At 35.9% G+C, this 15,169-nt stretch overlaps 1 protein-coding gene across 1 annotated transcript in view; it reads left to right on the forward strand.

Moving 5' to 3' along the window:
- Positions 1-11,495, forward strand: part of LOC107688251 (protein argonaute-3-like) — a 33,551-nt gene extending 22,056 nt beyond the window's left edge. The window contains exons 10-17 of the mRNA XM_016485877.1: positions 198-307; positions 959-1,222; positions 4,654-4,744; positions 7,328-7,522; positions 7,609-7,743; positions 8,776-8,877; positions 9,686-9,885; positions 11,141-11,495. Coding sequence (XP_016341363.1) covers positions 198-307; positions 959-1,222; positions 4,654-4,744; positions 7,328-7,522; positions 7,609-7,743; positions 8,776-8,877; positions 9,686-9,885; positions 11,141-11,249 — 1,206 coding nt within the window. The 3' untranslated portion in view covers positions 11,250-11,495. The remainder of the gene's footprint in view (positions 1-197; positions 308-958; positions 1,223-4,653; positions 4,745-7,327; positions 7,523-7,608; positions 7,744-8,775; positions 8,878-9,685; positions 9,886-11,140) is intronic.
- Positions 11,496-15,169: the final 3,674 nt, after the last annotated feature.

Raw genomic sequence — 15,169 nt, forward strand, 5'->3', positions numbered from 1 at the left:
TGATTAGCTGTAATCTCTCCACGAGGGCACTTTGTGAACTCTTTACCCCATTCCCTGCAGATTTACAGTCTTCCAGCCGTCAGTTCTGAGCTGATAACTTGTGACTGAAGCCCTGCTGCTCTTTATACCTTATTAAAATGACAGCCAATCAGGCGCTGAATCAGTGAAACCCTGGCTGGTTTTTCATTTCGATGTAGAATCTCCAAACAGGAGTGGAGAGGCAGCGTGGGTGGAAAGCATCTGACGAGGCCAATGAAATGTACCAAACGAAAAAGTCTCACTTTGAGACGGAGCTAAAAATACCTCGGTGAGAGTATTTTTACTCTGTGAAGTACAGCAGGATCTGAGCTGGGATATCTTCAGCTCGCAGCATGAAGTGTTTCTGACAAACATCCTGCGTCTTCAGTCAGTCTCAGGAGAGTTTCTTCATTTCAGTCTCATATCCTCTGAATTCTGGCTAATAAAAGCCACGGTTTTACCTGTTATTAGGACTGCAGAGGTTAAAGTGTTAACATTTGAGTAGTTTTATTGATTTTAAATATTTGTATGTTAAAACTGATTCATTTTAGGACTAATAGAATAATTTCAATATTCAATATTAGTAGTGTAATATTATAAGTTATAGTATTAATATTTTAAATATTTTATCCTGCCCCTCTCGTCACAGTAACATTCTACAAATCTTTAGGTGCAGTATACGACTTTGAGTGATTTTCACAAAATGGTTCTAAATATTGTTATAAGTGTTCATGTATAATGATATAAAATGATTATAAATATGTGGTGCATATAATATATAAAAATTTGGATGTTTACATAATTGTGAGCACAAGTATTTGATTTAAAAAAATGCAGAAATGTAGTAATCATGCTAGCTTATGATTCAGATTTTTATGCGTTATAATTGTCTCCAATCTTCCCTATATACAGGTTTGTTTTGTGAAATGTACTTGTACAGTTCTTTGAGTTCAGTCATTGGACAGCTTCATGAGTTCCTCTCATGTTCAGTGTCAGTGTCAGACGTATGCTGTTGTGTTTGTGCTCTCACACGTCCTGTGCAGCAGATCAACCTTGAGCTGTCGTTACAGAACCGCACTGTAGCCACACCCAGCCATGGAGTTTGGGACATGAGAGGGAAACAGTTCCACACCGGGGTGGAGATCAAGATGTGGGCCATCGCCTGCTTCGCCACACAGAGACAGTGCAGAGAAGAGATCCTCAAGTAAGACTCCACAACTTACTGACTGTCAACACTGCTTAAAAGTATCAGGGCCGCATATTTTCTAATAAAAATTGCAGTTGTGATTTTTAAAATGCGGTTTAAGAAAAAAATCCAGGTTTGCTACTGTATGTTTGTTTGCAGGGCTGCATAATTTGGCCAAAATTTCATAAAATAAATAAATAAATATCAGCATGGCTATAAAATAATAATTATATTGTTATTATTATTATTATTAGTAGTAGTATTAATAGCAAAATAATAAAAAATAAAATAGAAAATACTAAATAAAAACATTTACTTTTGTAGTAAAATTACTAAATTACTTGAATTAAAACAAAATAGGAAATGTTACTATTGTAATAGTTCACTGTAAAATAAAAAATTGACTATTTAAGAAAATATAATAATAATAAAATTATTTTAAAATATACTGAATAATTAGTAGAAATTACTGAATAAAAATAAGAAATGTTACTATTGTAATACTGTATTTCACTGTAAAATCAAGAATTAAAAAAGGATAATAATAATATAATGTTATAATATATATAATATAATTATAATACAATATACTGTATAATAAAAATATAAATAAGACAATATGAAAATATATTTAATATACAAAATAAGTAAAAATACTAAATGTATATTAAATTACTAAATAAAAAAACAAATAAATGTTGCTGCTGTAATATTTCACTGTACTACAAATAAGTTGAGTATTTAAGAAAAATAATATAATGATAATATAAATGTAACACAGTTCATAGATATGGGAAGACGGAGGCAGGAACTGGCGAATATTCAAATAATTTAATAATCAAAATAGACAAACACAAAACGAAAGTAAAGCAGCAGCCCCTCGTGGACAACTGCCGCACACAAAACACAAAATAAAGTCTAGGTCCAGGCCTGGTCCTCTCTCGTCTTGCACTGTTTGCTCCTCCGCGGGACTCGAGACCGGTGAGTGGTGCAGGTGTCGCTCGTTAATTTATCATTAAACTCCACCAGCCTCGCTCCGCTCCCACGGCTCTCAGCCCCACCCCACTCCTCACAATAAATAATAATAAAATAAATTAATAAAAACATTTCAAAGATACACTAAATAAAAAGTAAAAATACTAAATAAATAACAAGTAACAATGCTTAACTGTAAAATAAAAAAGGAGCATTCAGAAAAATAATATAATTTATTATATTGTAATTTTATTTTAATTAAATTGTTTTATATTCTGATGCAAAACCACAAGGAGGTATGAACACAATACGGTGCTTCACTCTAAAACACGCAGTGCATATACTTATTAATTAAATCGCAGCCTTTGTGATTTGATAATTGCACTAAGCAATATTGTGGCTTTGGTTTTATCACCAGTGCAGTACATTCAACACTTAGATGTTTCTTAATTACATTTCTCCTTACAGGGGTTTCACAAATTACATGAAATACATCCGGAAACAGATTTTTAATCTCTTTTAAAACTAGATTTGATCAAGTGGTATTTACCAGATGTTGCATAGGTCATACAAGACTGACTCATGAATTTTTGCATAAAAAATTAAGGCCCTACTCAGTGTATGTTTTGCAAGATTCCCCTTTCTGTCAAACATATAGCGAAATGATTATTATTGTTGTTGTTGTAGCTTTATCTCTGTAAAAATAAAGGAATGTAAGCTGTTACTGTTAAAATAAAAATTAATATTTGATGATGATAATTTTATTTGACTACAAGTTACAATATTAATGTCTTAAATTTCAAATATTAAAACCCTCAATCTTAACATTACAAATCATTTAGCTTTTATTTTGGCAGAATACTGGTTGTTATTAATTAGTGTTAATTTTGTCAGCTATTTTAAATTTTAGTCTTAGTCTTAGTCCCGTGTTAAATGTCCTTGTTAGTTTTTATCATATTTAGTCAACATTATCCTATTTAGTTTTAGTCTAGTTTTAGTCGACTAAAAGTCTCAACATTTTAGTCTAATTTTAGTCAAAGGAAACCTTAGCTTTAGTCAAGTTTTAGTCAAAGAAAATCTAAAGTATTTTAGTCTAGTTTTAGTGAAAACTTGACATTTTAGCAATAAGATTATTATTAATTAACCGTACAGCAGTATTAATTTTGGTAGCCATTCTTAATTTAGTCTCTTACTCAAATGTACATTTTAGTTATCATATTTAGTCAACCTTGTCCTGTTTTTGTTTAGTCAAGTTTAACTATAATAACAGTGAAATTATAGTAATTCCAAACTAATTCCAAATGGCAATAGCCTATTTCTCTATTAAAACAACAGCGGTTGAGTAAGTGCATTTATTCAGCGATCACAATCACAAACAATATGCATAGGTCATACAAGACTGACTCATGAATTTTTGCATAAAAAATTAAGGCCCTACTCAGTGTATGTTTTGCAAGATTCCCCTTTCTGTCAAACATATTTTATTGGACTGTCCAGCTTTTAATGCATGTAGAAAACTCTTTTATGAAGTGAATTCACTTAAAGAGTTATTTAGTATAATTTTGCCAGAAAAAGTTTTACAGTTTTTTTTTATCATAAGTTAATGTAAAAAATCTTGTGTAATATAACTTGTTTGTTTGTTTGCTGGTTTTTATTGTACTTTTTATACTTGCATTTTTTTTTTTTTTGCCATGAAAATAGCCTAAGATGCTTACATGGCATTAAATAAAAATATACTACTACTACTGCTACAGGGGTTTCACGGACCAGCTGCGTAAGATCTCAAAGGACGCTGGGATGCCGATCCAGGGTTTTATTCAGCGATCACAATCACAAACAATACAGTCGAGATCTCACGACAAAACACAGACCGGTTGAGTGACGCTTTCATTTAGATCGCTAAACTCCAGCTTGTTTGTCGCTGTTTTCAGATCATCGGCAGCGGCGCTTCCGCAATGAGGAGTGAGCGCGCGAGCATGGTTGCCAGATTGCTTAAAATATGACGAACATTTTTCATCATACTTTCCGTTAACGAAATTAACACTTATTATTATTAGATAGTAACTTTAACTCTTTAAAAATGAAGAATGTAGCCTATTACGGTTGAAAAATTCATATTTGATAATTATAATTTTATTTTAGACTACAAGTTAAAATGTTCAAATATTCAAACCCTCAAGCTTTTAACAATTCAAATCCTCTAGCTTTTATTTTGGTGTAGCACTGGCTTCATTTTACATTCTATTTGATTAATTGTTTGCTTTTCATCAAATCCTGAAACCCCTGCAGTTCACTCATAAACCCTCCTTTTGGGAAACCCTGATTTATTGACTGTTACATACAGACAAAGCTGATTTGTAGACACTATCCAACGCAGTATTATACAACATTGCTAATGGTTGGTTTGTGATGGTGTTAAATATGGCTCATGAACTCTTAACTAATGTAGTGTGTTTGTATGTGCTGTTTCTCAGGCCGTCAGTGTTTCAGCAGCCAGTCATCTTTCTGGGGGCGGATGTGACGCATCCACCTGCAGGAGACGGGAAGAAACCCTCCATTGCAGCGGTCGGTGTCGCTTAGAGCTGAATGATATAACAGATACGTTATGTACAGTCAAACCAAAATGTATTCAGACACCTTCAACATTGCTCACATTATCACAGTTTATTCACTATAGTTTAGAAAATGGTAATAAAATATGACAAGAACTCAAGAGTTAAACGGTCAGAACAAATTCATCTTGATAATATCACATAACTTTGATAGAAAGGTATGTAATGAATTCGATTGAATAGCTGTCAGCTGTTAAATTTAAGTACACAATTAGATCATACCAGTTTAGGTCAACCAATTACCAAGCAATGCTTAATTTTGTTCAGTCTGTGGTGTGAAAAGTTAGCATTAGCAATTAAAGAAAAAACACTTAAGCAAAACACGGTCAGGTCAAAGTGTCTGAATAATTTTGGTAACAAATTTTTACAGAACAGAAAATAAAACTTTGTTTTTATATAGTATCTTTAACTATAAAAATTAAGACAGAAATATAGGCTATTAAAGTAAAAAATTAAAATCTAATAATTCTATTTTGGTATTTTAATACACGTTAAAATACTAGTATTTATGTCTTAAATTCTTAACTTTCAAATGTTAAAACTCTTAAGCTTTTAACATTTCAAATCATCTATCTTTTATTTATATATATAAATTTTGTTCAGTCTGTGGTGTGAAAAGTTAGCATTAGCAATTAAAGAAAAAACACTTAAGCAAAACACGGTCAGGTCAAAGTGTCTGAATAATTTTGGTAACAAATTTTTATCAGTTTTACTGGTAGTCCACTGTATGAAGAATTTTTGAGTATGACATGTCACAGTTTACTTCATTTTGCTATCCTCACTTACATAAATGAACTATAGTGTCCTGCATCCACTAGTAAAAAATATCCAAAAATAATTTCATTTATTTATATAGCACAAATAAACACAACAGGAGTTGACCACTGTGCTTTACAGAGTATAAAACTATGATAATGAGAATAAAACATAATTAAGAGTTGCTAAATGCTTGGGCCAGAAGATAAGATTTAAAGGGTTAGTTCACCCAAAAATGAAAATTCTGTCATTTAATTACTCACCCTCGTGTTGTTCCAAACTAGGGATGTGCGGGTCTAGTCGACTAAACGGTACAGCTCCTACTAGTCGACACTGAAAACAATAGTCGATTACACAACAGAAAAAACAAAAACAAAAAAAAAACATGATTTTATCATTCAAATTACCATCATTTTAACATTGCATTTAAAACATTTTAAATAACAAGTTAAAATAAAAAGTTTGAAAAATAATACATTATTTGTAAAAGTTTATCTGGGCGGAAACTACATTTTTACCTCAGACCTCACATGCGTTTTCTTCGTGTCAGTTGCGGCGAGTTCAAAAATGACCAGACGAGAAGGTGTGGGATTATTTTGAATTAGAAGGAAACGGAAAAGTTTTGTGTAAATTGTGTAATGTCAAATTGTCTTACAATAACTCTACTGGAGTGATGCGTAATCATATTCAATACAGGCATGTAGGCGTTAGGTTAGAGGCTGGCCAAAGCCAGCAAATGTGTCAATCACGTCATTCACTACAACCCGCCGGCACTGCGATCCCGTCCGCGCCGTCTGTTCCTCTAACGAAGACCCACTACGGTGGTGGTGCGGGATGTCCAGGCGCTTTCTGAAACTCTTATCGGCTTGCTTTTCGTTATCTCTGCGTGCCTGCGACTTCAGTTCCTGCCGAGCGCGTTTTTTAAAGTGCAGGAATTTTATTGTTAACGTAATCGCCTCAGGTCCCATCTTTCTCCAGACCACGCTGATAATTTCACTGAACAAATAACGCATGGTCTGAGTAAGTCAAATGGGCCTTGTTGCATTTTTTTTGTTTTTAAAAACTTTCGTTTAAGCGACAGTCAAATTAGTCATCGTGCACATCCCTATTCCAAACCCGTAAGACTTTTGTTCATCTTCGGAACACAATTTAAGATATTTTTGATGAAATCTGAGAGCTCTCTGACCCTCCCATAGACAGCAAGGTAACTACCACGTTCAAGGTCCAGAAAATTACCAAGATGATCGACAAAGTAGTCCGTGTGACATCAGTGGTTCAACTGTAAAGTTACGAAGCTACGAGAATACTTTTTTGCGCAAAGAAAACAAAAATAACTACTTTATTCCACATTTTCGTCTCTACTATGTTACTTGTGGACGCGCGCTCACGGTACTGTCTTACGAAGGTCTTACGGGTTTCGAACAACACAAGGGTGAGTAATTAATGACAGAATTTTCATTTTTGGGTGAACTAACCCTTTAACTTCGATTTAAAATCATGTACAGAGGACAGGGATCTCAGACTAAAGGGAAGGCTATTCCAGAGCCTAGGTCCAACAGCAGCAAACGCACGATCCCCTCTTGACTTCAGTCATGTTCGAGACTGAGCTAGAGTAACTGTTTGTGGACTCCAGTTAGAAATCTGGCTGCAGCATTATTGAACCAGAATTATATCTGGTGTCTGAATAATTTTTGGTTTGACTGTGTATATATATATTATAACATCATGACTATAAAATGTACCTTCCTCTGTGTGTGTGTGTGTGTGTGTGTGTGTATAGGTGGTGGGCAGTATGGACGCTCATCCCAGCAGGTACTGCGCCACGGTGCGTGTCCAAAGACCCAGACAGGAAGTGATTCAGGACTTGGCCTCTATGGTGCGAGAGTTACTCATTCAGTTCTACAAGTCCACTCGCTACAAACCCACTAGAATCATCTTCTACAGAGACGGCGTGTCTGAGGGCCAGTTTAGACAGGTGTGGATTCGTTTGTCTTTCCCATCACTAATAGAATAATTTTCTGTTCATTAAAATATAAAACATGATCCTGTTTCTGATCATAGGTATTGTATTATGAGCTGCTGGCCATTCGAGAGGCCTGTATCAGTCTGGAGAAGGAGTACCAGCCTGGCATCACGTACATAGTGGTGCAGAAACGCCACCACACGCGCCTCTTCTGTGCCGATCGCAATGAGAGGGTGAGTGTGCCACCTGTTTAAGCGCCTCTGGAGAGTCAGATTACTCTAAAATTATGATGAAAGAAGGCTTATGATTGTAAGACTTCAGATGCATAGTGTACTTGAGTTCACAGAAGTGACAGGAAGGATCAGTCGTCAAAACAATGAAGGATGCGTGACACTGAATGCTAACGCCCCTAACAGCTGCTGTATACACAAGTGTGCCAAAAAGGGGGTTTCTACTTACCAGTGTTGTTTTAGTATTATTAGCATTTATTTTTATTTGTTCAGTTTTCATCAACTTTAGTCATAGTAATTTTGTGTGCTCGTCATTTTTTTGTATCATTGAGTCTTTTATAGTATTTATTAATATTTTGATATTTTTGATATGTTCCTTTTTAATTTTTATTTTGGTTAAAGTGTTTTTGTTTTAAATATGTGTAGTTTTTATTCATTTTTATTTCATTTTTTGTTTTAAACTGAATGAAAAAGAGAAATGTTGCCTTGGCAATTAGCTGAAATAAAACAAGTTGAAGTTTTTTATATTTTATTTGTTAATGTTATTATTTTTATGGTTAACATTTTTTTAAGGTTTAAATTGTTTTTTTTTAATATGTGTTTTGTTTTTTTTTATTACGGAAACTTATTTTATTTCAGTTAGGGTGCCAGTGCGACATTTTCTGTTTAAGTTTTCAATCTAATATTTATGTTATTATATCTCAGCTCTATTTCAGTTAACAAAAGCTGTTAGTTAATAATAACACTACTTGTTTTATACAAGTAGAAGAGCATATAGTAGTGTCTGAAAAAACTTTAATGTTGATACACTATTAATGCAGTGGTTTTATCAACACCTGTTGCACTTTATTTGTACTCTCTAAAATGCCCATCCCGAGTTAATTTTAAGATTAAAATTAAGGAGAGTTTATCAAGAACTCTGGAATGTCATCTGGTGAAGTGTTTTCAGACAAACCTGAAGGCTGCACCTTTTTTGAAAACATAATTTTGGCATTGATTGCGTTCTTTAAATGACTCCGTTTATTTCCTCCACAGGTGGGTCGCAGCGGAAACATTCCTGCTGGTACGACAGTCGACACGGATATCACACACCCCTACGAGTTTGACTTTTACCTCTGCAGTCATGCTGGAATACAGGTACAGACAAACACATTTTCATGGCCCGAAATGTCACTTCCTCCTGCCTTTTAAGCTGCCCGCTGGTCCGGTGTTGTGTGTAAAACGCCTTCTTGTTCACTCGACAAATGATTTTGCACGCAGATTTGAATTTAGCAGCGTGAATAACTGTTATGTAATCCAGTACAGGCATCCAGTCTTTAGTATATGTTGGTGAATGGCACAAAATTACTCCAAAAAACTCGAAAGAAAAATGTCTGGACACATTATAATATGAAATGTGTTTAAATGCATGGAAGCTAATTTCTGCCATGGATTAAAAATAAGAAAAGTAATTGCGACTTATCTCACAATGCTGAGTTTATATTTCACATGTCAGACTTGGTTCTCAGAATTGTGATAAACTTTACAGAATTATGAGATGTAAACTTGTAATTTTACGGAAAAAAGTCTGAATTATAAAACTTGCTCTCAATTTTGAGGAAACATTTTTGATTTTTTTCCCCCCACTACTGGGTTTTTTATTTTCAGAATTATGAGTTGAAATCTCACAGTTTTTCTCAGAATCGATATAAACTACAATGCAGAAAAAATATATATATATAATTTTATATAAATATATATAATTTCTTTTTTTTACGTCTTTGATAATGGTTTTATTTAATAAAAATAAAATTTCTTTACAAATGTCTTGTTTTTGTGATAGTCCCTCAAAAACATCCTAATGCGACAGCCCTGTCAGTCCGATCAAGCTACAGTATCGTACAAGATGTTTTTGAAAGCGTACCTTGTGCATTCGTGAGTTTGACTCCTCTTCCTCTTTTCTCAGGGCACCAGCCGACCCTCCCACTACCATGTCCTGTGGGACGACAACTGCTTCACTGCTGATGAGTTCCAGCTGCTCACTTACCAGTTGTGCCACACGTACGTGCGCTGCACCCGCTCCGTCTCCATCCCCGCGCCAGCCTACTACGCCCATCTGGTGGCCTTCCGTGCGCGATACCACTTGGTGGACAAAGAACACGACAGGTGTGTGTGCCAAGACCCAAATCTGTGGCATTGTCCTACAATAGCACTGTTACTGATGATATAGCTAAAAAGTTTTGTATTGTTAGGTGAATTAGACCACAGGTTGTTAACTCCCAGCATGCTTTGCATATTGCTGGATCAGGAGAGCAAATGTTGAATTTAAGTGTTATTCTATGTCTTTTTGGGTTAAGGAAAAGACCTGTTAATGTTTATTGTTCAGTTATGTTTGAAAAGAGTTATTATGTTGACGTTTGAGATGAAATGACAACATTTGTTATTAAGACTAGAATCTAATAACTAAATTCTAAAAAAAAAAAAAAAGTATGTTTAAAACTGTTATTTTAGAACCATTGAGATTTTTTTTTTATATATTTTGAATCAGTTTGAATCAGTTCTTAAGTATTTTATTATTATATATTTTTTTCAGTATTAGTTATTTTAGATCGCCATGAAAATAGCCTTGATGCTGGCATGGCGTTAAAATGTGAATAAATAAATAAATAGTTATTTTAGTATGTCAAGCTAAATTAAATTAAAATGAGAAATGTTGCCTTGTCAACTAGCTGAAATAACGTGTTTTTTTGTTTTGTTATTTTTCTTCTGTCAGTGTTTATTTTTGAGTTTATTATTTAAGTAATGAAATAGATTTTTATGGTTTTAATTTTTATTTGAGTTTTAGTTAACTCTAATAACCCTGGTTTAAAATTAAGATAACTTGAATTTTATGTAACCACTTGCCTTAAAACACTTTCCAAAAGCCATTTTTTCAGTATAATCAATTTTGTAATTGTTTTTGTCCTAAATTGCAAATTAAGCAGGATTATGATTTTGTGTTGTGTTCTGTGATCGCTCAAGGTTTCTGTAACAATTTCCCTTGCAGTGTTATTTTAGTATCACTGAGATACTATTACAGTTTTCACAAAAAAATTTAGTTTTTAAAAATAGTTTTTATTTTTATATTTCTCATTGGCATTTTAAATTTACTTAAAGTTTTAGTAACTTTGTTGTGTGCTTTGTCATTTTTACCAGTTGTTGTTTTTCAAAATGTCTACAGTTTTTATTCATTTTTATTTCAGTTATTATAGTTAATCAAGTTTAACTAAATAAAAATGAGAAATGTTGCCTTGGTTTTTTTACATTTAAATTTGACCTTTTTTTTTAATTTAAACGTTTTTTTTTTTTTGATTAAGCAAGGGAAATGTTTTTTATGGTTGTAGTAAACTATAATAACCCTGCTCGCTCTTGTCTCTCTCAGTGCCGAGGGAAGCCACGTCTCCGGACAGAGTAACGGTCGGGATCCCCAGGCGCTGGCCAAAGCTGTGCAGATTCACCACGACACCATGAGGACCATGTACTTTGCCTAAGCCAGCTCACATCCATCCCACGTTCGACTAGTCACGCACACGAACCCGACAACCGCATACACATGCCATCACATCTCCCAAAAGCCTGTGCATCCCTGTGGGTCGATCACTGTGGCGATGGAAGCGCGGCCCGCCCCGACACTGTGCAGCAGGATGAGGAAGGCCTGCTTTAATTCCACACGTGGACCTCGGCACTATTATGCAATATTAAACCAGCCAACTGAGGCCGTTCTGTCATATCCCCTCCAAAACCCAAACCTAAAGGGAAGCCCGTCTATGTCCCCGCTCCTCTTCCTGTCTGTAGACGTAACGTTTAATTACTTTCCCTGCCTGACACGCCTTGTACCTCAACGTTTTCTAACAGCACTTTTGCCCCTTATTGTCCTTCGCCCAAAATGAGATTGGAATGGAAGTGGATGGAAAGACTGAGTCCAGAAGAAATGAAGTTTCGGGGAACGCCTGCGGATAGAGGCGCTCACACTAGCAATGTACTTTCCTCCCGTTCTCAATTATTTTTGTAGCCAATGGTGACTTAACTACGTGTTAAAGAGTCAGTCGTGAAGAACCAATTGTGCGTTAGCGTTTTAAAACAGAAAAACAAGCTTTTATTGTTAGAGAAGTGCCATTGCCGAGCGTAAAGTCCTTTATGACGTACCCCGCCGAGGGGCAGAAGGCTGACCGTTGGATTTTTTTTAGCAAATCTACGCTCTAGCTTTCATGTACTACAGCGCAAAGTGATCATGTTTGGATGCTTTTTCTTGTTTTTAACACCCGAATTCCCTCCAATATTTATTAGTCTCGATCAAACGCAGCTCCTAGCAGATTTGTCTCGTTCACTCCCCTCCTGCACTTTGTCTCGATTTAAAATGCATAGTCCATGTTATGTGACAGATCATACATAGTTTAGTGCAATAATCCATTAGCGGGATGAGAATACCTCCGTGTGCGATTGGGGGGTAAAAAAGGCATCCGAAAGCATGCGATGGGCATTGCGGTTGGTTTTTAAGATGGAGGTGTGCATGTTTGGCACTTTTATAGTTTATTTTTGGTGAAAGTACAGCAGCGTTTCCTGACGAGTGACTGTCGTGTGTTAACAAGTGCCTGCTAGAAATGCATGATGGTGGGAGGTCAGAAGCGGAACAAACGCACCTCATTTAGTCTAACCAAGGGCACAGTTGCGACCACGTTCGACTGTACGGCCTTAACAAAAAATCTCACCGTTTCAACGTCTCGATTTTCACTGCCCTGCCTGTTTCAAAGGATTTCTCTGCTGTTGTATTTGTTCGAGTCCGACCGGCGGATTCATGCTTCAGTTCGTCTAGGCATGAGGGACTGACTGGGCCACTTGTTCAAGGAGAAGCTCTGGCAGCACCTGATTCGTGCTCGATCACTGGAGGGCCACTAGGGGTCAGTATAGTGTTTTACTTGAAGGGTGCAGTGAGCGTCGGGTGCCTTACCGTCTCTCCATGTGCCATCTGAAGCATGTCCCGCTGTTTAAAGGTGATAATCTGCACTAAATAATGCGTAATGCATGGTGCTATTAGGTGCGGCCCGTGGCGGCATCAGCAACTGTATAAGATGGAACATAAGATGGATGCATAAATGGTGCTGGTTGCATGTATTTCTCTCACTCTGAGGAGAAATTTCTCATCAGGAGACATTTGGTCGTTTTGTATGTTTGTTAGATTTGCGTTTGATTTTATTGCGTAGAAAGGTACAGCACAGTGGCCAGTCAGAATACGATTACGGTCAATTGCACCAAGCACTAGAAAGTGGAAGACTTTTTTTTTTTTTTATAACAATTTCAATCCCTTTAAAATCCAGAATGCATTTTATGCAATCAAATAAATTCTAAAGTCTAAATAATTGAATGAAACGAGTGCAGTAGGCTGTTGTGATGGGTTTTCTGTGTTTTAGTTTTTTATAAAGTGCATCTGTTGAAGAAGGTACACTGTGTTTTATGCCCATCAAAAGTGGTTCAAGTGAGCATCGATACAGCAGCTACTGAAATTGCGACTTTTATTTCACCTTCCCAAATGAAACGGCTTATCGGTGCTTCAGAGTCTAGGAAGCGAAACCGTCTGTGTGTGGATGCCAAACAGCTGTCATCTTGATGAGGTGTCATGCAATTTTATTTTTGTGTAGTTTTAACTTCAAATATATATATTTTACTAACCCTTGCCTCTTAGTTAGGCAGGAAATGCATCTTTAAAGGAATAGTTTGGTTCTAAATGATCATGAATTGTCATTTTTACTCGCTTCACCCACAAATTTTTTTAACGCAACAAAATGAACCGATATCTGTGGATATTAAAGTTACGTTATGGCTTGAAAGCTTGGGATGTAGATTCATTTTGGAGCTTGGTAGTAAAAATCAGTCAATTTTTGTTGCACAAGTCAACAGCTTTTTGCAAAAAACAACACGAGGGTGAGAGAACCATTACACAATTTTCATTTTTCGCCCAACGATTCCTTTAAAGCTGCAACTCGTTTTGCCTCAGTACGTTTTAACCGAAGATTGTAGAGTGTTTGTATTCGCAAGCAACTGTGGTAGCAGATGTTGTGGGTTCGTAGCACACTTATCGAGTTCGTTGCCTGATGTGGCTTCCGTTATTCAGAAGTGAAATCAGTCGATGCATTTTCTCCTCTCGTCTTTTATTTTAGAGCTTTTGGGAGGGTCTTCTTTTAGGGTCTAAAACGTAACACGAGTTCAAAGTTCATAGAAAGTGCCTTTCCTCATGATGGTGCTGAATAATCTGAGACTAAAGTGAGAAATCAAAGAGCATATTAGTCTTACTCTTACCTTGAAGAAGGTGTTGCACACATGCAAACACACACACGTTTTTATCTCGATCGGGAGGCTCGTAACGGTGCCTCTTTGTATATTCAGATACTATAATGACGACGATATATGCCAAGTATAGGTTGAGATACTGTATTAGGAGTACGGATTAATGCAATGGAAGCGTTCATATAGGTGAATGTGCTATCTTTAGATTGGGTGCAGAGCGGACACTCATGACACAGCCTGACCCTGGACAGGAAAGCCTAGCACAGCACTTTAAAGACTGCCACCCAAACAAGGAAACAAAGTCGCAGTGCTTTGCTCTCCTTTTTCTCCCCCCCCCCATAAGCCCCTTTTTTCACGTACTTCAGCAAAAGACGGTCTCTAGTGCGCTGAGGGAAGGTTAATCGCGTTTCGAAGGTTTACATGGGGCCCCGGTGACGTCTTTTTTCGGACTTCACTATGGCTGCTTAAAAATGTTATTGTTTGTGTTGCAGTGGCTGATCGATCCCTCTCAATGTGCAATGGCCTGTAGAAACCTAGACACGTACAGTATGTGTTTTGACCCGCGTGGCCTGTATTTTGTCACATGGAGGATATACCTCGACGAGAGATCTCAAAACACTGCACCTCACTTACCTTGGTATGCTGCATATGTTATAGTGAAAGAAACCGCAAATGGGTGAATCTCACCGAAGAACGTGTTCACATTTCACACCAACATCACAAGACGCGTTAGATTTTGCATAATGAAAATTAAGCAGAAAATTTAATTACTTTTTTTTTTTTTTGCATTGTGACAATGAAATGCATTCCCCTCCTCAAATTCTCATTATTGTAATGCAAAAAATATTATGTATTAATATTAGTTGCATTGCTTTTCATTTATGCACAATTGATCGTTTTTATAATACAGTAAATGTCATTCTCTCACCATTGGGAATTACAAAATAGAAAATGTGTTAATTTTTTGTGAAAAAAATAAAATAAAAATTGGCTTAATTTTTCTCGTTCAAAATATCATTTCTAGTTGTACTACACTCCAACAAAACGATAGAAATTAGCTATTATATTTTGCATGAAGAAAATAAAGCCTGACTATTTTTATGACAATTTAACACATTCCCCCTCTCCA

This window comes from Sinocyclocheilus anshuiensis, unplaced genomic scaffold (assembly GCF_001515605.1).
Source record: "Sinocyclocheilus anshuiensis isolate Anshui unplaced genomic scaffold, SAMN03320099.WGS_v1.1 scaffold1162, whole genome shotgun sequence".
Classification (NCBI taxonomy): domain Eukaryota; kingdom Metazoa; phylum Chordata; class Actinopteri; order Cypriniformes; family Cyprinidae; genus Sinocyclocheilus; species Sinocyclocheilus anshuiensis.